The sequence below is a fragment of the Styela clava genome, chromosome 14 (assembly GCF_964204865.1).
Source record: "Styela clava chromosome 14, kaStyClav1.hap1.2, whole genome shotgun sequence".
In the NCBI taxonomy this organism is placed as follows: Eukaryota; Metazoa; Chordata; class Ascidiacea; order Stolidobranchia; family Styelidae; genus Styela; species Styela clava.
In genome coordinates this window covers 6,004,691-6,026,454 of record NC_135263.1, presented here as the reverse complement: position 1 = coordinate 6,026,454, position 21,764 = coordinate 6,004,691, and the positions used below count along the sequence as shown (strand labels likewise).

General features: G+C 36.1%; 2 protein-coding genes across 2 annotated transcripts; both read right to left on the bottom strand.

Annotated features, from left to right (window-relative positions):
• Positions 1–343: 343 nt before the first annotated feature.
• On the bottom strand, positions 344–6,921 carry LOC120340533 (matrilin-1-like). The gene is made up of 11 exons (XM_078120127.1): positions 6,813–6,921; positions 6,506–6,697; positions 6,189–6,300; positions 4,225–4,376; positions 3,981–4,144; positions 3,747–3,912; positions 2,829–3,014; positions 2,512–2,623; positions 1,892–2,043; positions 1,357–1,514; positions 344–731 (listed from the first exon to the last, which is right to left on the bottom strand). Exons 1-11 carry the CDS (start codon positions 6,871–6,873, stop codon positions 558–560), a joined length of 1,629 nt encoding a protein of 542 aa, XP_077976253.1. The 5' UTR covers positions 6,874–6,921; the 3' UTR covers positions 344–557.
• Positions 6,922–8,283: 1,362 nt separating this feature from the next.
• On the bottom strand, positions 8,284–20,290 carry LOC120341359 (7-dehydrocholesterol reductase-like). Its single transcript, XM_039409849.2, has 9 exons — positions 20,061–20,290; positions 19,177–19,402; positions 18,042–18,164; positions 17,807–17,954; positions 17,083–17,217; positions 16,139–16,371; positions 15,687–15,837; positions 10,394–10,521; positions 8,284–9,772 (listed from the first exon to the last, which is right to left on the bottom strand). Exons 1-9 carry the CDS (start codon positions 20,225–20,227, stop codon positions 9,587–9,589), a joined length of 1,497 nt encoding a protein of 498 aa, XP_039265783.2. The 5' UTR covers positions 20,228–20,290; the 3' UTR covers positions 8,284–9,586.
• Positions 20,291–21,764: the final 1,474 nt, after the last annotated feature.

Here is a 21,764-nt window from a genome sequence, read left to right as displayed (position 1 = left end):
TTTCTCTTTTTTTTCTTAGACTGACGGTATGCTAAGTATAGCCTCATCGAAGCTTGCCAAGTCTGACATTGATGAAAATCTGTGAACCAAGCTTTGATTCCATACCATTTTCGTTAGCAGCGGTGGCGCGATGGAAGCGTTGATCTAACTGTTTTTGTTTTTAGAAAGTTATTTTATCCTTAATTTCATATCAATTGATTTTTTTTTCGGGTGAAAGCGGTTTTCAAATTCATTACTGTTGACTACGATTTTGCTTTTACTTGACTATGTTAGAATATTAGAATCCATGTTTATAAGACTTAAACAGCAATCCATACAAGAAATATGATTTTGCACAACTCAATAAACACGAGAATCACCGTAATATTTAATACACCATATGATTACATAAAATGATACCATGAGAGAAGAACGACAATAACAGATCCTCATTTGAAAAGTTAGATTCGATATATTTCTGTTTATGTATATAAAATCAGTGAAACCTAAATCTTCTGCTATTTATTTTCTTGTATTTCGTCGAAGTTGTGGTTAATTGAAGCATGAATTGGTTCATTTCAGCGATCGCAAGGGTTTCCGCACACTTTATCTGTGATCTGCAAAGAGAATTCTGCATTCAGTGCCTCGAATCCCCCTTTAGCAATTAGGACATTGTCTGGATTTCCAGCTATTTCACGAAGTTGTCCTTCATCAAGTTTACCTTTTGGTGGATTAATGCCGATGACAAACACCTAAAATATATAGAAATTATATTGATTTTTTAAATTTTATAAGAATCTGGATAAAAGGGGAATGTGTTTTTTTTTTCGATATTCTGTTTGTTTTCTCATCTTCCCATCCAGGGTAGAGATTTTAACAATGTCGTTTTGGTATTTGGACGTATTTAAGTATCCGTATATATATATTACGTCGTTAGTTCCTGAAGTAACCTCACAAAAATAGTGCAATTTTTAATATTTTCAAACCTTAAACACATAAAACGCTGAAATCAACGAATGACACAGATAAAATATTCTATGGTTATTCCAACCATAAGTAGTTATTCAGAGAAGGGTACTAAAATTGTACACTTGGACAAACTAAGTGGGTCACGAACGTCTACTAGGTTACCATTCGCCATTTATCAATTTAAAGTAAATTGACTGAAATTTGTTTAATTTTTTGACTGATGTAATGCTATCATTGCCCTGCTTCTGTTTGGTTTTAGTATGAAATATGGCACATAAAATACCTGACGGGAGCACATTGAAGCCAAGTAGGGGCCACAACCACAAGTGTGTACTGTGTATCGTGGAAGTTTGAGAAACATGTTCTAGAAACGATGAAAATTTACTCATCGCAATTAATTAAGCTTACAAATGCTCCCGAATCTCTTAGTTGTTTAGACTGTTCCAGTACATTGTCTTGTGATTTTCCATCTGTGACGACAATAGCAATATCCTGCACATCAGGTCGATTACCAACCGGAACCATATTGTCTACAACGTGCTGAATTGCTTGGCCTGTCCTTGTGCCTAATAAATTATGGGGAAAATACTGGTGAGGACTGGAGACTTAAGCACAAGACTTGTTTTCCTACCAGTGTCATATCAGTTCAAAGAATATAGTCTTGTTCGACAATGTAACAAGTAAAATATAACACAAAATCAAAGTTCATATATATTCTGAAAATTTTAAATATATATATATATATATAAATATAATTATGATAACATCTATAGTCTCAATTAAAATGCAAATTTGAGATCTGGTACGGACTAACGTCCACGAATATACCAACTACTCTTCAATAACAATCCCCCTTGCATAAGCTAAAAGAGACATGAAAAATTAGGTTTCTTGTCGCAAATTTCTTCGAGAATTCTCGCATTTTAGATATGTATATACATACCAGAACCATCATATGGTATGGCGTCAAATGCCGACAGTAATGCATCTCTATCATTTGGATAATCATTTAACTGAATCTGTGTTGTAGTGTCGACGAAACGGTTGTAGCGCACAACGGCAAAATGTGTAGCGTCATCAGCAATTGTAAAAGACCTGTAATCATAAGCAACAAATTTGCTTGTCTCAGTATCTAATTTTGTAGTTATGGTTTTCATATCATCACGAGAGAGAGGATAGTCGATAAGACGGCTAAATCACATAGCGAACCACGGCCTCTCGTCTGTTTACAGGACCATGTCAGATAGAAGGATATAGGCTCAGTTTTTGTTCCAAATGCGTGGGTTCAATATTGAAACAAACCGTATCCGTACAGTAGTCACATGAATCATCTCACGACGGCAAGGTGTCTAACGATCGCATTATTATTCATCTCGGATACGAACCCGTGGCGGGTAGGGTACAATCGCATGCGGACGCACCAACCGAGTTGAGTTGGCAACCTGGCTGATATACAATCAAATTTCGCAGAGCAAAATTTACACTCATAGGTATAGACGACTGCCATGTTCTCCATCAATTTTGAAAAACCTATACAGTATTTTATATTATACGTAAACTCACCCTAGGATGTCGCGAATAAATCTCTTCATTATTTTCCAATTATCATTACCAACTGATGAGGATGAATCAAGTATTACAAATGCATCCATTTTTGCATTAGGAGGACAAGGTCCTGTATAAATTGTCAATGAACACAATATTCATAGTATTGTCTGTCATATAATTTAGAGCATACCGCTTTAATTAATACTATTCAATATAGCTACTGTCTATTGCTAAATCGACCAGGTGATATCATGACTGTACATAAGAAAGTCAATGATCAGAGGGAAACATCCATTTTACCGATAGTTATTGAATCAAAATGAGTCTCTTACTTGTACAACAAGGTGCCCGTCGATTCCAATTTTTTGAAGGTAGACATCTGTTTGTTACAACGTTTCTAGGATAAACAGTGTACCCAGCATCACATTCAAATGTACAGACGGATGACACCCGATTTTCATCAGTGCATCTTACAACTCCATTCTTCAAACTTCTTCTTGGTGGCGTGCAAAAATCGTCTGAAATGTAGTATATTTATGAAAATACACACCTGGTTCTGCTACCATTATAACTTTAATTACATTTAGACAGTGTTCATACATTCACCATAGTGATCGCGTTAATATTTTTTAGTTATCATCCACCATAGAGAGAGAGAGAGAAAGAAAGATTTATTTTGTCAACGAGAATACAAGCATTAAGGAAGTAAAAAATTATATACAAAATACACATAGTTATTCGGTATAGACCGGGGGAGCGATACGACCTTACGGCCATCAGAGTCAGCTCCCCCCATGTTCGCTATTGAGATTCACAGTTTAAATAAGGTATTTGAACAATTCATAAAAAACGATACTTCTTGTAGGGATGGATGGGATTTGCGTCGGAAATATTAGATGCTCGGTTATCAAATTTTTAAGTATGATTTAATTTCCCTCCCCAGAATAGCACAGAGAAATAAACTGTGTGATATGAACACATTTGAAACAAGCCATATCTGCTGACAACCAAATTATTGCAATTCTTTGATAATAGTTTTAAACTTTTTTTCGCTCACTAACGGTTGCTATAAGCGCAGGATTTCTTTCTGAGGGCAACGCAACTTTACAAAGTGTAACGTAACACTGTCTGGTTAATCAGAAGATTCATCGGCGGCATTTGTTTTGAAGTAAATGGATTTTGGACCTGTTTCTTTTTTGCGAGTATGCTTCTCCAAACTAATCCGCGATACTGCCTTTTCAGCTACTTACCCGGAGGGCAATACACATTCTTCATATCATGCATCATCACATCAATATTTCCCATTGAAGATCGATCTGTCAAATGCATTCTTTCTGAATTATTCTGAGCTATTTTCATCAATTGGGGAGTCAACATTGAAAATCTTTGTCTTGGATTACAGCCAACAGCGTACGTCTAAATGAAAATGTGCTATAAGTCTGGGGAGTAGGCTCAAGAATAGCAAAAAAAATCAGTTAACTTACGGTTGCCCCAACTGCCCAGAGCCTCTGTAATGGCACATCAATGGAGTCTTGTCCTCGCCCGTCGGTCATAACAATAACAATATCGGGCGCATCTGGTCGATTTCCGTTTTCAGTAGACAACACAACGGAACGCGCATATTCTAATGCGTTTCCAGTCAAGGATCCTAAGACACAAACAAAATTCACTCAACAGACTGTCGAATTTATTATTATACATACAAAAAATGTTACAGCTACATTTTACCTGGTCTATTGTTTGTTATCACTTCCAATGATGCGAGCAGTCCGTCTTTGTTGTTTGCAAATTGAGGAAGAAAGATAACGTCATCAAATGCTATCTCAGTATGATATGGTACAATCGCAACATTGACGAATTGGCTTGAAATCGTCCATTGACTGAAAAGATAAATAATATAGAGAGTGTATATTAGTTTTGTAATAACTATTTGTACTTTATTGATATTTTTGTGAGAGTTTAAAATTAGACATGAAATCTCGGAGTATATATATTAGCACATTCCAGCCGTGATTTTTCGATTGACGATAAAATGCACATTTCAATTTTAGATAATCTATAAAAAGTGGCAATCATTCAAAATCTCCGACAACTTTCAACTAAATATTTTCATCTGGATAAGCATTCGTCAATGCGTCAGATTCGATTTGATCAATTGAAAACTATTTTGAAAACTTTGAAATGTCGGTCTTTTTGTTCCTATGTTATTAACGTTATTACGTTATTATCATGTTTTCACGAAAATTTTAATATTTTGTTTTTAACAAATATTCCAAATTTTTATATATACTTGAAAAACATTTATATTTGCTTAAATTTACTGGTTTCCTCAGTGTATATTTCAAAACTAAGTGCCCATATTAAAAGCTCATCTTTGAAACTATATATCCCATGTGGTATTAGTTTTCATTAAAAATGCGTTGCCATAACCTAGTAACATTTGATAACAACCAAGATATAAAGATTTAGGCCTCGACTGATATTCATCTTTCATTTATGAATTCTCCATTAAAAATGTTTATGATGTACTTTGATGAATGTAATTAAGTAATATATTTGAAATTATGATAAATTGCCTAAATCTTGAATACCTGCATTCACAATTTCCATATCGTAAATCTATGACTGCCAATTTACCGATGAGCAAAAGACATCGCACCATACATCTTAGATGTCAGTTTTAAGAAATAGTGTTTTCTGTTCTGCAGCGAGGGTGTGAAGTCGGGATTGGAGTCGTATTTTACAACTCGTCGGAGTATAAAGATAAAAAATGTTGAAACTTCCTACTAAAACTGGAAAAGTCTTAAGTTGACTAAACTCAAATTCCGCCCAGTATAATATTTCATTAGTTTGACAGTTTACATAAAACGCATTATAAAATTTGATATATACATTGATATGAGCGATAAGTCCACTCAGATTTCACGCGGTGTGTGTTAGCTAGACAAACAATATATTGTATTGAGCCATGATATATTTAATAAATGTCAAATGAAGGCGAATATAAAGTCCCCCAAGATGAGACGAGGATAAAAAAAAGGTCATTTTGGTACGCAGAATTATTGTTTATTGGAAAACAAGCGCGAAACCTAACTGTGGGCGCAGTGTGAAAGAGAGAGAGAGAGAGAGATTTATTGTTTCGTCAACCAGAAATCAAGCAATGGTACAATAAATAATATATAAAATATGTAAGTTAATTGGTATAGACTGGGGGGGATCGATACGGCCATAAGGTCATCGGCTTGATGTATTGGCTATTGCACTTGGAATACCCAAGTTGGCGATCTCGGATTCGTGACTCATGCCAGCCACCCAATTCAGAATTTGATTGAATAGGTTTTTAATGTGGACCAAACTAGATGCTGTAGTAGCTTCATATTTAAAAGTAGTTTCCCGCTTAGAGCATTTTTGAAGCAAATGCGTAAGAAACCTCGTGGAAATCTGAAATGTTGAAATAAGAGAATCCTTTTGAAAGAATTAGACTCGAAGACGAAAACAAAATACAATTCAGAGCACAGGATTTTAATATTACCCCGACTGAGAGGAAAGTCGATAACACGGTTACCAGTTCATGTCGGGTACGGGAATAGGTAACATTTTGTTTGTTTCAGATGTATGGAAATGGTGCTGGAGGAAGCTGTAACCGACCAGCGGTTGCGAAAGGTAATGAAAGAAGATATTATTAGGCTCACCCGATCATTTCACGGAGAAACGTTCTCAACGTGACCAATGATGTTCCCGTCATTGAAGTTGAAGAATCAATCAGAAATACGACATCAGCTTTAGCGTTAGGGGGACAATCAGCTGAATGTAAATGAAGTTTATGATAAAAAATAAATATTCAAATCATACGTATTATTTCTTGTAAGATTTTGAGTATTTGTCATAAATATACATTTGATCGGTTTTCTAGAAATATATTTGTAATACCGAATAATATTACATATTTTTCTCAAAATTTTGCTTTTTTAAGCATATATATAATAAATATAAAATAGAAATATTTTACGCATGCAGAATGGAAAATTCTTGTCCCATTCTCCAGTTTCCAGGCAGCTGACGAACCCTTGAAGAGGATCACTACTGAGTGGCATCATCCTGTAACCTTCTTGACATTCTACCTCACAATCACTCCCTTCATTGGTTGTATTGCTACAGAAGAGCAGAGTGTTCGGAGTAATATTTATATCCGGACATTGTCCTGCAAAAACGTGATTTTCATATTTATCTCTGGTGTCATTGTGTGACGAAATACATACAGTCTGGTTCCTTGTCCAGAGGATTAGTTGAAATACTATGAACATTAGAAAACCTACCTCTTATTTGATTAATGTTACAGAAGCCAAACACAAGAGTTAATGCAATCCAAAAATGCATTTCTGCCTACAACTTGTTTCCAACAATAAATCTGTGACTGGAACAACTTTACACTTGGTTTTTATCATATATGACCAAAGAATTTGTCCTTTTCTCTTTTTTTTGGCGAATAGATAAAATTACATTACCAACCGAAATTTAATACAATTTGATATTTCTGTTTTTCTTTCATATATTCATGAAATATCGGCGTTCTCATTGACGACCGCCTCTATTTTGCCTTTCGTGGAAAGCTCGAATGCTTTTTTTTCAGTTTATGATAATAATAAAAACAGCAGAGCAATGTTCAAATAAGTGAACACGAATGTCAAAGATCAAATAAAACGACAAAACCAACTCTAATGATTAATTTGAAATCGCTTGGCCCAGTAGTTGCAAAATGAGGCGATTTTTTGCAACAGCGACAACAATCACCCTGAAGAAAATAACAACAATTTTGCAAGACGATATAAACTTTCTTGCAAGACGATGCAAGCTGTCATTTCGTCTCTATATTGGCCTTTGTGTTACTATTTCGGGGCGCGGTGACCTTGTAGCGATTGACCCAGCTGTGGCAATCTTGTGTTCTAAACCCTTGCCCATTATCTTACCTAGGGTGTAATAATTTGAGCAGTGAAGGCTTGAAAATGAAGATTCCGGCCTTTCTAGCAGCTCGTCTATGAGTCATATATAAATATTCCAAACACAAAATACTAAACGTTTCGCTAGATTTTTATTTCTACTTTCCCACGTTTCAGAATTTTTTATTAGTGGCGTCCATAACTCACCTAATAATTGTTTTTGTGATCCTGATTTATGTTCGTCGAAATTGGATAATATATATAGAAAATAGTTCAATAGTCAACGTGAAATATTTAATAGACTCCATTTGAACGTATATAAGGTTTCGTGTCAAGAGGAATATTGATTTCAGAATTGCGTTAATGGATTTCAAATATTTATAACTCTTTGCCAATTTTCTATATTGGGCAACGCAAGAATTGGCACATACTCAGGCTTTTATATATATATCACAGGAATCCATCGCAGTGTAATATAAGGTAACCAGCATACAGTATTGTTTTTAAACTATTCATTCTGTAGCGGTTTTGCATTAGAATATTATGTATCAGCAAGGCAATGCTCAAATATATGGAACGACATTTTATAATGGAATTGAATATTTTACACAACAGAAAAACCAGTTTCCACTGGAAAAGTCGGCTCTTCAAATAAGTCAACGCAAATCACAAGATACCAATTTTTGATCTATTGAAGTACAGTGTCTTCATGAGCATGCGCCCCGGTGGTCGTATAACGTTACCACACCTTTGAAACGCGCTAAATAACAGCACCAAATAAAATTCCCCAGATTGCCTCCAAGCTCTAAATTCAGACTTTTGTCTTATGGAAATACACGACAGCATGACATGATGGCAACTTGAAATTTATTGGTGATGGCCAGCAATTGTGCTGTAATCCTGGTTTAAATTACGATGTAATAGAATGCATTACTAAACGTGAAAGCTGGCAGATTCAATAAGCAATATTATTGAAACTAATACGACTTCAGTCTTTCCACGTTTCATTGGAAAAACAGCCGAAAATTGACCTAACAAATGACAAGTTTAGCTCGAAGTTAAAGCCCGCAATATAGCACGGCGTTAAAATCGTTCCAGTCAATGATGCCAGTGATCGATGATATACATCATAGGTATAATTTACAAGAACTTACTCACAAAAAATTTTATAAACCCAAAACTACTCAGGTTGTAACGAATTGGGTAGGCTATACATCTTATAGAAGAATTCGTACACATCGCATACAATAGAAATGAATGGCTCGTCTGTTGGGAAGGTTGCCAGCTGACGACACCTCAAATTTATTATCGAATTTTCTTTAAAATGATTTTAATTAATTGAACTTAAATTTCCTAATTGAACTATTAAATATAAAATAAGCAGGCAAGAAGGAAAATGGCAAGATTCAAAAAATCTAATAAAGTAAAAATGCTCATCAGGCCAGACAGACAAGGCATGGTAAAAGGTGAACACCATGATTGGATGGTAACATAATCGGTTGGTGGCTCCGAACCTAATATTTTACCAAAAAGCGTTTATATACAAGATTAAACTCTGGGCTTTGGGTTGAGAAAAATTTGAACTCCATTACAGACTAGACCGAACAGTGAGAAACTCAAGTATATCTAGTTTTTGAGATAAAGGTTGATAAAACATAGTAGACTTGATACGTTTTGAGATTCAGGAATAAACTTTCACTTCTGCTTTCACCCTTGAAAGTCCGCCTTAAAATAAAAGGAAATTCAAAATCCCGACTCAGACTTCGGCGAAAACGTGCAGTTCGAGTTCACAGCACTGGTTTATCAAAAAATCTGTTTTAGTTGAAAGTTTTCTAGCTCTTGTATTATATATAGGAGGTGGAAAATAGGCACAGAAACATTTTTATTTGGAACATAATATTACCCGCTACAATAGGATTTAAATTTCGATATTTTTTCATAACGGGCTGTTCAAGGGTGACATTATTCCCCATCGCAACAAACTAAATTTTTTATTCATCCGTATCCAGAAGAATATCTGATTCGTTACAAAAAAGGGAAAAAATAGTACAAACATAGAAGAGACTGCTTTACTAATTTCTTAAATCTAGGCACAATCCCCTAACTGTACCGTTCTTATAAAGTTAAGATAACCTAAACAGACATGTTGCTTCCTAATAAATTCCTGGTATCAGACGATATCGAACTGTTTGTGTGTATTCGGTCCAAAAATGACCGTATTTATTCTGGCACCGATGCTCGTCTCTGTATATTCTATTCACGAGTAATATCAGCATGTAAATGAAGTAGAAATAGGGAAGTAGATGTCCGAATCCACAACATAGACAATAGGCTAGACACTGAAAAAAGGGAAAAAATAATTGTGAAAAAATTTAAGTAACAAAGTGACAGAAGGTGATTAAACTGACAGAAGGTGATTGAACATAATGAACGCCAATTCACTTAAAGTTTCCGGGTTAGAGTCTAGGATAATCGAATAATTGTAGCATAAAGCGGTTCATTGAAGGACACGAAAAATTCATTTATTAGGTAGCATTCGCGATGAACTATCTGGAATTCGTTTATCTCTTTGACTGTAACGCATATATTCAGGGGCGCAAAAGTGTTTAGAGTCTCCCGGATGAAGGATACGGATGTATGACAGTTTTAGGGCCACTGTTTTGGAATCTAGATGACTTTTGCCACCAAGAATTTATTTAAGAATTTAATTTAGAATTTGCGGCGAGCCTTGGACCATTCAATTCAATACAATCGAGAGACCAGCTTTGAGGTCGTCGTGAATTTCACGTAACTGCCGGCGTAAAAATTTCTTAGTTTTTGTCGGTATTTGGACAGTAAAAGGAGAGAGCTCGTAGCCAATCGAGCAGGAGAGATAGAGGGATAAGTTAGAAAGTACACAGATATAATATGTTTTCACGAAACCGAAGTTTTAATACTGTATAGTAAAAGTTCCAACTTACTCCTAATAGATCGCCTGTGTAATTTGCATGACGGCAAACACCCCACCAACCAGATGTTAACAGGGCACTGTCATGTCGAACTCCATCAGAAGACAAATACCAACATTTAATGAAGTCCGGGGATTTGCCTGAATATAAAATGTCACTTCATTATAAACGATAAGTATAATTTAGTAGTTCCCTGTGTGTAAAAGGCTGGTCGTCTTGTATAGCGGGAATGGGCAAAGTTTCCAGGGATGAGCAAGGTTTTTGAACCACGGGCCCAAAATTTTGCCCACCCTTACTGGCGGGCCACGTAAGTGTGACGTAAAAAATTACATTCTACGAACAATATTTACAGTGTTACAAAATTGGAAAACAATAAGCCTCGTGCTAAAACTAAATTTAAACGCATCCTCAAAAAATTCCTTGGCCTATTTTTAGCTGAAACATCATAATTTGGTTTTACTTTGGTTGTGGATGCATCGGGCGGGCCAGATTGAATTACCCAACGGCCGGATTTGGCTCGTGTGCCATAGTGTACCCATGTCAGGTGTAAATCATGTGACGAAAATTTTAAATTTAGAGTTCAGCTGGCGGGCCAGGATGGTATAAATCCGAAATAAGTTTCAGTTTAGAAACAGAATTAATTACGGAATGTTTTGATTGTGGAGCGTATTCAGATAGGCTGTTATTAAATACCGGTCTAATTTTTTCAGGCTCGTTCAAGGAAATTGAATTCCCATCGGATGGGGCAGAATAATTTGTATTTCCCAAGAGAAATTAATCATATCAACGTGATTACGTCAGAGCTAACTTCAGTCTTTATACTTTTTTGGGTGCTCCCGAAGTATGCAAACCAAGATGGCGGACATCGGAACGTAACAAGGGTAACAGGTTAGGGTTAGGCGATAATTTTTTTCCAATTTTCCTTATTTTAGTCCTATTATCAGTTCGAAGACTAGCCAAGAGCCTCCCGTAGTATTTATACCTAAAATTATGGCTTAACCCTAACCTAGTACACATATTACATTCCGATGTCCGCCATCTTGGTTTGCATACTTCGGGAGCCCCCTTTTTTGGACCTCTAAAATATGTTTTACTCTCGTTTTTTTAATATACTTGTGTCTATTATTCATTTTGTGGTGGGACACTGACATGGGAATAGGATTCTAACTTAAACCCCCTGGCTTGACCATGGGAATTGGATTGGCATGGTAAACGTCCTATGAGATGAGATGGGACAGGCATAAATTGCTACGTGGTGGGGTAAAAAAATATATTCAATGGACAAGCCTAAATATTTCATAAAGGGTCACACATGTAGACGGTTGACACAGGATTTCTCAAATGGTTTTCGCGGGACCACGATTGCGACCATCTATAATTCTATAATATTATCTTGAAGTAATTTGCCTGTAATTTGTTTAATTCCTGTGACTATATTGCATTTATTTGTTTTCTTTCGTTTATTGTATTTTTTATTATCAAACGTGGAGAATAAAAAAACTGATGAAAACGCGTTCAAAGACAAACTAGGTATTTGTATAGAAGAGCACAAGAGTGCGAGTGTTGAGAGTCTTTGGCCTTGGATCAGGAAAATTTAAGAACTACTGGTCCAGCTCAATGACAATGAGTTGTGTACGCCGCAGTTGTATCAACTCGAAACGCTTCAAACATGTAGCTATTACAAACATTCGTTTGATAAATCTTCCACGCCTGCCGTAGTCGACCCTGTTCGTTCTAGACTAGAGCGATGTTGCTGAGAAACCCCACTTTGAAAAAAATGGTGGCGCTACAAAGAAACGTCAGAAGACAAGTTCTGAACGATAAAGTTACACGCTGCAAATAAAAGTGGCGGCGCTAGTGAGTAAAAAGTATTTGAGCTAACTTTAGCGTGAACTCATTGAAATTAATTTAATGCGCGTTTCACTCTTAATTAGGCTCTATATGAGCATCCACTGGTTTGCTGCTATATTTTATAGGACTCATATGTACCCGGTTCAGCATTTCCTAGAACAGTGGTTCTCAACCTTTTATGGCTCGTGGCCCCCTTCAGGTAGCTTTTTGGCACTCGTGGCCCCCCTGTTCGCCATTTAAAAAACAAAACAAAACTAGACGTGTTGGATTGTATTATATTTTTAAACCACAAACCACAGACTTTTTAGTATACAATCGATGGGAATCTTGCGCTTGGGACTGTCTGACGAGGTTTTTAATATTAGGCACCATCTTTGATATAGCCTGTCCCTGTCAACATCAAAACGATTTCTAGATTTTGTTTTCTCCGACAGAAACCCGATTTTGGCCAATGGTGCTTTCTTGTGAAATCGAACTCGCTTGGCAGCCAAGAAACCGATGTCAACGTCTTTCACCTGGGAATATCTTTGTCACGGTGGTTTTGGAGTTTAGATGGTCGTAATGATTCATTGCTCATTACATATGAGTAATGCAGGCATTGAGCACCTCTCTCCATTATAGATTTACTTTGGTGAAGTCAACGTAACTGTTGTTCCATTTTTCGTATTTTGGGCATTAGGAATTTACATATGGGTTTTTGCGTCTATAATACGATACTGAAGGTTATCTCGCAGTCTAATGAAACCGCCCGTCTGCAGGTTAAACGGCCTACCGGCGAACTATTTTGATTGGTAAATTTTAAATTCCATTATGGTGAAACAATTGATGCACAGAATACACCCTGTGAGGGCAAATACCATATTCAGGTAATGGAACTGCGGTGAACGCCTGAACGATTTTTATTTTAAAAGGAAAGTATGCAAACGAAGTCGCTTTATGATCAATTATTAGCCTTGTGTCGTGGCTCCCCTCGAACTGCTTCGTGGCCCCCGGTTGAGAACCACTGTCCTAGAACATCCATCAATTGGAAACTTTCTAAGATGGCGGTAACCAAATAAGAAGGAATACAAAAAATAACTGAAACAGTTCTAACCGCCGAAGGCAATTTATTATGACGAAACGCGGGCCGCTCCTTTATACTATACCATTAAAACTATTAGCAGACATGAAATTCAATAATACTGTATAGTCGTTACGCATGTTTGAATGTTAAAATAACCGAGTTCATATTCCATTTAAACTTACGCGAGAACTAGTTCATATTCTGTAACGTGGAATGTGGGCGGCATTCAATCCACGTTAACTGACGGTTGAATTATACCGATACATTGAGAATGACGCACCGACCGGTATCCATAACAAAACGCCATGTATTGTACATGTAATCATTTCGGTTAATACCACAAGTTAAAATAATTCCGTAACCCAAATGCTTCCAGTCGCGATACAGAATTTTACACACGTCACAAGTTGTGTGAATCTCACTTTGGCAATCTTTATTTCGTGATTGTGACGTCGCAGTGACGTAATTTTTGGATGACGTAGTCATGTAATGGTCAGTAATGACATTTGCAAAAATTGTTACGCCACGCCCACTAGAATTTATTGTGGTACTAAACAACACGAGAGCCGAAAGAAATCTTCTGCCAAAGTATTATATCTTTCCTAACCCAGAACATAGAATGAATTTCAACATGAGACGCCTCATTTCACACTGCTCGTTACGATAGACGATTCCTTTGTTTCATTTGCTCCTTGGGTTATCATGTCCGAAAAAAATCGACAGTCCCAATTCTATGGTCATTCTGGTTATTGCAAAATCCAATCTTTGGGCCAGGTCGTGTCCCATTTTACACAACGCCGAGCTGAAGATCATATTACAACTAACGAAATACCTGACTGAGTGGAAAAACGCGTTTTATACTCTCATATAGTCCTAACAATTATTAAGACATCCTCGCCCTCAGAATTTATACAATGAGTTAATCAGTGTTTGCCAACCTATTGGTCGCGGCACGAAACTGGGTCGCTTGTTATTTCAACAAAAACCTAAAAATTACTGATTTCATTTTTTTAGAAATTTTAATGTTTATTTAGTATATGGTATTGAAGTTGTGAGAAGTATCACGTTGTAAAAACCTGACAGCATCTATTTTGCTTAAATCAACGCCATGATTCTAAAAACCCGCTTTTGGCAAATAAGCGCAGCGTTCTCACTTTGAAGTGATTTTTGGGAAAATATATGTCCTGTAAATATGATTGTTTTATATTAGTAATTTAATTTTGCCGCCATAAAAGCGCAACACCCCGTTTAGTATTTGAGCATATTCCCGGCTCGCGGCTCAACAAAATTTATTTTTCAAAAAATTTGGATCGCTTGAAAAATTGGTTGGAAACCAATCAGTTATTACATGCAAAATACTCGCTTCTCAAAATTTGAGATTATGACGTCACGTTTTGTGAATATGAATGATGACATAACATTTTTAGTTGTTTTTATCCTACAATTTTCATTCCTCAAAGTGTAAATTGAAATCGTTAACCTGTACCACTCTCGCGAGATCAAAATTTGCATATAATTGATCGTGGATTGTATTATTTCCTATATGAAACTAGTTTCTGAGCGAAAACGTTGAAACAATTGAAAGGTGAAATTCAGCAATTTTCATATTCTGCGCTATGACGTAACAATAGGTAATCGAAAAGAATGGTTTTAAATGCATTTCAGCGCATCAGCGGTTAGGAAATTAATCATTACACTTTTATACCCAAATCGAGTATAATTATTTGGATTTTCAACCACGTGAATTTGAAAATAAATAGTTAAGAATAATGGTGGATGTATGGTGCCAATCGCCCTAGAATAGCCTCCTCTGTAGATGGCATACTGGGCAGCCACACAGACAGTGGTGGTGACTTTTGAGGCAAATACAAAAGGTACAGTGAGACCAATAATACTTCCACAAAGATAATAAAATTTATTTATCACTTGAATTTCTGTTTGTGTATGATTGTACGCCAGAGTTTCAGTAATCTAAGAGGGCGCTTTGCACAAAAGTTATTTTCTCTCTAGAATAGATTCCAAATGACATGGCTTCTGTTTTATTTATCAACCTATATGTACCCATCAACGATAATGTTTCACAATATTCTTGAAAAATGCATCCCAATAACGCTAGTAGTCTTATCTCGATATCACGACTTTTTTTGAAAGAAATTAAAAAGGCTTGTCACGCATTACGGACTTGCGAAAGATTGAATAATTTATAAGCGCTGTGAGGTGTTGCAATTCTTCATTTATGGAACTCGCCATATTCCCATAATTCCAATGAGTACATATGGTTAGAAATTGTCAAAATTATGATTCATCCGATTTTAAATATCCGATATAAAAATCAGTTAATTTAATCCAAGATTTATTCAAGTCGAAAACTGCAAATAAATTCATACTAACCCCATATTTTAGATCTCTCTCGTTCTTTCCTAAAGTGATCTTTTTGGTGGTTGGCAGATCTGAACACATAGTAGCCAACCACGCCTAAAACTGCTATAACGATCAAAACAGCAATATGTAAGTCCACTGGATTGTAGGCCAGATATAATCCCTGAAAAAAGTTAGCGTGAGTTAGAAAAAACTATAGAAACATATTCAGTATAAAGCCTTCAATTTGAATTTCACAATCACAAACGCAATAGTTTCATTTACAGTAAAGTGACCTCGAGTGGCCTCGTACATTAAGATCACGCATCAACACTAGCCGTTGCTCGTCAATAAAACAAATTTGGGTACTCCTGGAGTATGCGCACCAGATGTCGCACAACCTGAACCCTAACCTGGTATACAACCTGGGTTTAGGTTGTGCGCCATCTTGGTGCGCATACTTCAGGAGGTCCCAAATTTGATACCTGTAATGTGTACATATATGGGAGCCAGACGCAATCGCCCCAAGCGAGATACCATCCGAAGTGATCGTGGCAAATGTCCAGGGTCTTTAGGTACCATGTTTCGTTCCAGAAAAAATCTACCACATAAATTGCATGTAGTACGTTCAATAACACCATAGAATTCGAGACATATCCGTATGCTTCAACTTGATACGCGGCAAAAGATAAGTTGATTAACGTCCATGCTACAATACCTGTTGAATAAAAAAGTTTAGAGACAGATTTGAATTTTTCTGAGATGTAAGATTTGATTTTTGTTTGAGATTTTTTGCAGCCGGTGCGCCGCTCGCAATAAGTTGACTCAGAATTTGTTTCTTTATTTTGACTCTATACATACACCAAAGAAGCCAACAACGACTAACAAAAGTATACATTTAATCATCTTCAACAACACTTGATTTCTTGTTCCGCAGAACGGATGTCGAAGTTTCGTACAAATCATGGCTCGAAAAGTCCCGCCAATTTACAATTACATTAACAATAAATATCGCGACCACCCTGTGTTAGAGGATCGCAATTAGAATAAAAACATGAATTAATGACATCACTTTCCAAAAAGTTATAACGCCTTGGACGGGTAACTATAGGGCATGTATGGATTCGTAAAACATTCGACTACTTTTTTCTACTTATGGGCAGTGTCATAGCTATAGCTCATAGGCCGATAGAAAAAAACTACTTGATATTTGTGAAAACTGGAGTCGATATAGCCTATCTAATTGATTGATTGTACTCAAGGTGAGTGAGAAAATGAGCATAAGATTCCAACCAAAATATTTAACCTTAAACATAAAATATTTGGGTCCAATGTGCAAACATTATACCATAATAAACATATTCAATAATTAAGTTCAATTTTATAGTATTCAATGGTTTTCGGAAACTGTTCAATTCTGTATACATACCAGGTCTGCCGTTGAAGAATATTTTGAAGTCAAACCATTTTCCAATTCTTGGGTTAAATTCAATTCCCATAGAAAAATCGTACAAAAAATTCCCGCTAAATTTGCAATCATCTGGATCAGTAGGAAAGAATCGTCCTGAAATTACATAAAATATGAATGAGGTGAAAATTACAAATATAGTATTACATGTAGGTTTGCGTATAGGAGCTCGGAGTTTTTCAAATTGCCCGGAGTCGGGCGGGAGTCTGAATCAAAATTTTGAATTATCCGGAGTTTGGAGTCGAAATTAACCTTTGATAGTGATAAAAGAAGTAGAAATTTTCTCCAAAAATAAGTTTACTAAGCTCTTGTAACAGTCTATCAAAAAAGTCTTGTGCATGCTAAAGTTTTTGTTATTAAAATATTTTCGGAGTTGGAGTCAAATTTGGTACCACCGGAGTCGGGTAGATTGTAAATTTTCTCTGATTCCTCAGCGCTGCTCTCAGCACAAAAATCAGACAGATGAAACTCAAGAGGATACTAACAAAACCAATGGCTGAGGAATCAGAGTTTGGCATGTTTTGAGTTGGAGCAGTCATATTTTGAAACTATTGACTTGGAGACGGTATGAAAAATTTGAATTCTTCAAAGATGGAGTGAATGGAGTCACAATTTCTTTTAAATCGGAGTCAGCTGTGGTTTTTACCCGGTGTTAATTAAGTAAATTTTCTATTAGGATAATCACCTTTTACGTATGCAAATATAGCCAGCAAGTATCCAACAACGTTGACGACCCAGAGCATAGGCCCAAAATAGTCAAATATGATCGTCGGTGGGAAAAGACCAAATCCATATGCATTTGCAAACCATAGCGAATGAGTTAATATCCATGCCTGCGATGAAAAATAAGATTATTATTATATATACTTATATACAGATCAATTTGCATTAAACAATTCAAATATTTTTGTAAGACTTGCCTGTAATCCGTTAATATTGTACTTATTGACTTTTCCGGCTGGAGTAACGGCTCCTTCTTGTACTCCTCCAACATAAAAAGGTACAACGTAGTGCAAAACGTCAGGTAGAAAAGAAATAAGAAGCTGTAAAGATGTTTCAATTTCAATATTTAATATGAATCAAAGGGATCTGCCCCTAACTTACATGAAGTACGCTTAGATGAAGTTCTGGCCAGTTCACCCTATTATATTTGTCTTCAAGTATTTTTCCTGTCTTGCCCCAAAGTCATTATAAACTAAAGAATGTGGTTTGTTTAAACAGGCCAGCCCTTCAAAGAAATATAAGTTAGAAATAGAGGTAATACTAGTTGCTCGCTTGGCAAGTGGCGCGTGGTATATAACAAAAAATGAATAAAAATTTGAATCGATGACAGACACGGCCAACCCGCCGAGAGAACCGCACACACGACTGCAGAATTACGAAATTTATGAATTGTTGGGTGGGGTTCGTGAACTCGGCGATGGTTTTAAATATGAACGGTATGTGGGTACATTCCAAGACGATGAATATGTTACGACAATGCCGTAATATCCGACAAGCCTCTTTTAGTTGACAGGACAGAAATATTGTGATTTGTACACCTAGTCTAACATGACTTTTGTTGGAATTTTTACCTGTCCAATGATTTGAGGTATAATTAACATTCCGTGATACCGCAACCGATTATAAAATAACTTTAAGGCGTGTAACTGCTAAAGAGGTGGATCTCAAGCTAGCAGTTCTACTTCGCCCAGTTTTTTGCCATCTCTGCGGCTTTCAGAAAATTTTAAAAGTAACTTTTTGAAAGCTATATTATATAGTAAACTTCAGTTAAAATTTCATTTGTTAAATATAGCAAAATTGAGGTTTTTGGAAAAATATATTAGATGACAAAGTAACTGACGTTCGTAGTTTAAATATTTTAAATAAAGTTTAAAAATAAATCCTAATTTTGTATGTAGTTTTAAGTAATTTTCACAGCTTTCTCCAAAAACAGGGCGCGCTGTAGTTTGCCTATCCCTGACTTAATAAACGCAATCTACGCAGACGGAAATTATAAATGGTGTCAATTAAAATAATAACGTTAATCATAAATGCATTTCTCTGAATTCTTACTTGAGAAGTAATCCACGCTGAGTATATTCCTAATGCCGTCCAGCTCCACCTTGGAATATTATCTAGAAATTGTTGGCCTGCAGTTACGTTACTCGTCGAATTTCCCCAAAAGGGCCCCAATAAATCGCCACCGTATCCGTCACAAGCGATGTAGAAATAGAGAGGCGCGATTGGGCAGAAAATAAGCATGAGTGTCAGTCCAATATATGTCTTGATATCAACCTCCCTAAATACAAAACGACGTACATATATTTTAACAAGCAGAATATATTAGTACAAGACCTAAAAAGTTGTTATTGTCACTTGTCGGACCATATATGGCTGAGGTATGACCGATTCTATCGCGAAAATAAATTTGAAACTGGTCAAGTACATCGAGTAGATAGGCCAACGCAATGCGTAACCTATAACCCAGGCTTCAATGACTCTAACATTGTAATTGTATTCATAACACGTCTCACGTATCATTACGTTGATTGAGTTATTTATAGACCGCATGAAATGGCCTAAATGCTAATCACATTTACATTTAAGAAATGTTGACGTCGTGTATGTACATACTGTAATAAACTTTAAAAGTGTAATTTTCTTATAGATCGACTAATAAAGAAACAATAATGCAATGACGAGTCCGAATATGTGATTTCAATCATGTGTCCTGCGTAAATGAAAATATATTGCAAAAATTTTTACTGAGCGACGAAATAGTCCCAGAATATTTACACTTTTCAATACTTGGACTTATTGGAAATAGATTCCTGCCATCAGAATATTCAGTCAGGCGACAAATCTTATACCGTTATGCACGCGTCAACTGAGGATCGCGCCTAAACTAAACGCAGTAGACTACAATAATGCCAATACAAATATAATATTAAAATTACCAAGCACGTCCCCAAAAGCCTTTTCTTGGTTGCAAGATATCCACTGCACTGCCGTTTTTATGATTATCCAATGTTCCATCGTTATCGTCTTTATTTTGAATCACTGAAATTTCTTTCGAATCTGAATCTTTCAGCAGACAATTGGATTCGATCTCATTTCCAGTCATGTTATGGACTATACTTATTAACTAAACTATCGTCCTTATGCCAACATACGACTGCAAACTGTTTTAAAATGAACATATTTATTGATGCATATACTGTATTTTCATCGTACTCGTAACGTTATAAAATCACTTAACGTTATAACTTAGGGTGCTGCACCGTAACTCAGTCAAAATATCATGCCGTAAAATCTAATCGAGGTAATCGCATTCCAACCCCCGTCTCAGACTGCTTCACTTAATTTGGTCGTCTTGAGGCAATTTGTCAAAAACCGTTTTTGTTTACCAACAAATATATATAATCTGCACCACGGTTTACGGTCCGTTTGTCTCAAAATCACCAGCAGTGTCATTCCTAATAATTCCATCACAAAGAAGAATTGAGTCATTATGACACTACGCGATCGGGCATAACGGGCTACTTTTGAAGCATTCTTTTACAAGGTTAAGTTGGAGGTTGTTATCCGTGACCCCCAAAAAGGTTACAGAAGACATCTTGACAGAATATAAAAATGTTAAAAAGCTATTTCTCCGCCCGATAGAGTGTACTTTCAGCAAAAAGCCAGACTAACACAATTTCGTTTCGACAGTCCGACAATGTTCTTCTAATATTGAATCAATTTGTAATATAGTTCACGTGAATGTACATTAGAAATGAGTTATAAATAAACTTCCAATATAGATACCCCGATTCGCATCTGTAGAACCCTTCAACGGACCACACGTGGCGTAAGGTATACGTTATGTGAGTAAATTGGTGGTACCTTTTCATCGTAATTCATTTCCTGTGGATTTGTGCCCTGAACCTTTTTATTTCTCCACCACGCGTGTAATATGTTGTTCACGATCGCTCATTTTCTGAATGTATTTTTTTTCGACAAGATACTGACTACCCATTATTAGCTTAACTAAGAACAAGTTGCTGATAAAATAATGATCACTTGTCCATTTAAATCTGTATGCAAGAATACACGTTGAATCTAAACTAAATTCCACCAGTATTTATATGCTAAGTAGGTCCAAAAATAAAACGCACGCTCCGCTTGCGACGACATTATGTTAAACGATTTGGGTAATCCTGCAATTGTTTCCTGAAAACGACGATTTCTTGGTAATGAGAACAGCAAGATATGCGCGATGTCTAGTATGTAAGCTGTTTGTCCAGGAAACAAAAAATAACATGATTTTAAAAATCGTGTACTAGTTTTGAGAACTTGTTAAGAAATACAGTAAAATATAAAATTGCTAAATATATTCATTCTACTTTATCCAAGAATAACACTGCCTATCTTTCTCAAAACAGCTGACTACTTAGTTGAACTAATGAGGCAGTCCGTTCTTTGTCTAACATTCAAAGCTCGCAATGTGCGATGTATTATGCAGTTGAATTCAATTCCCTGCGGATTGTAAATGTATTGATCAGGAAAACAAACGAGTCTGCTATGCTATGCTAAGTGATTGAAATAGAAAATACGGGCCGGGCCGCCTCTATCGTTTAAGCCCACTTGAGTCTGACTTAACATTACGCAATATTGTACTT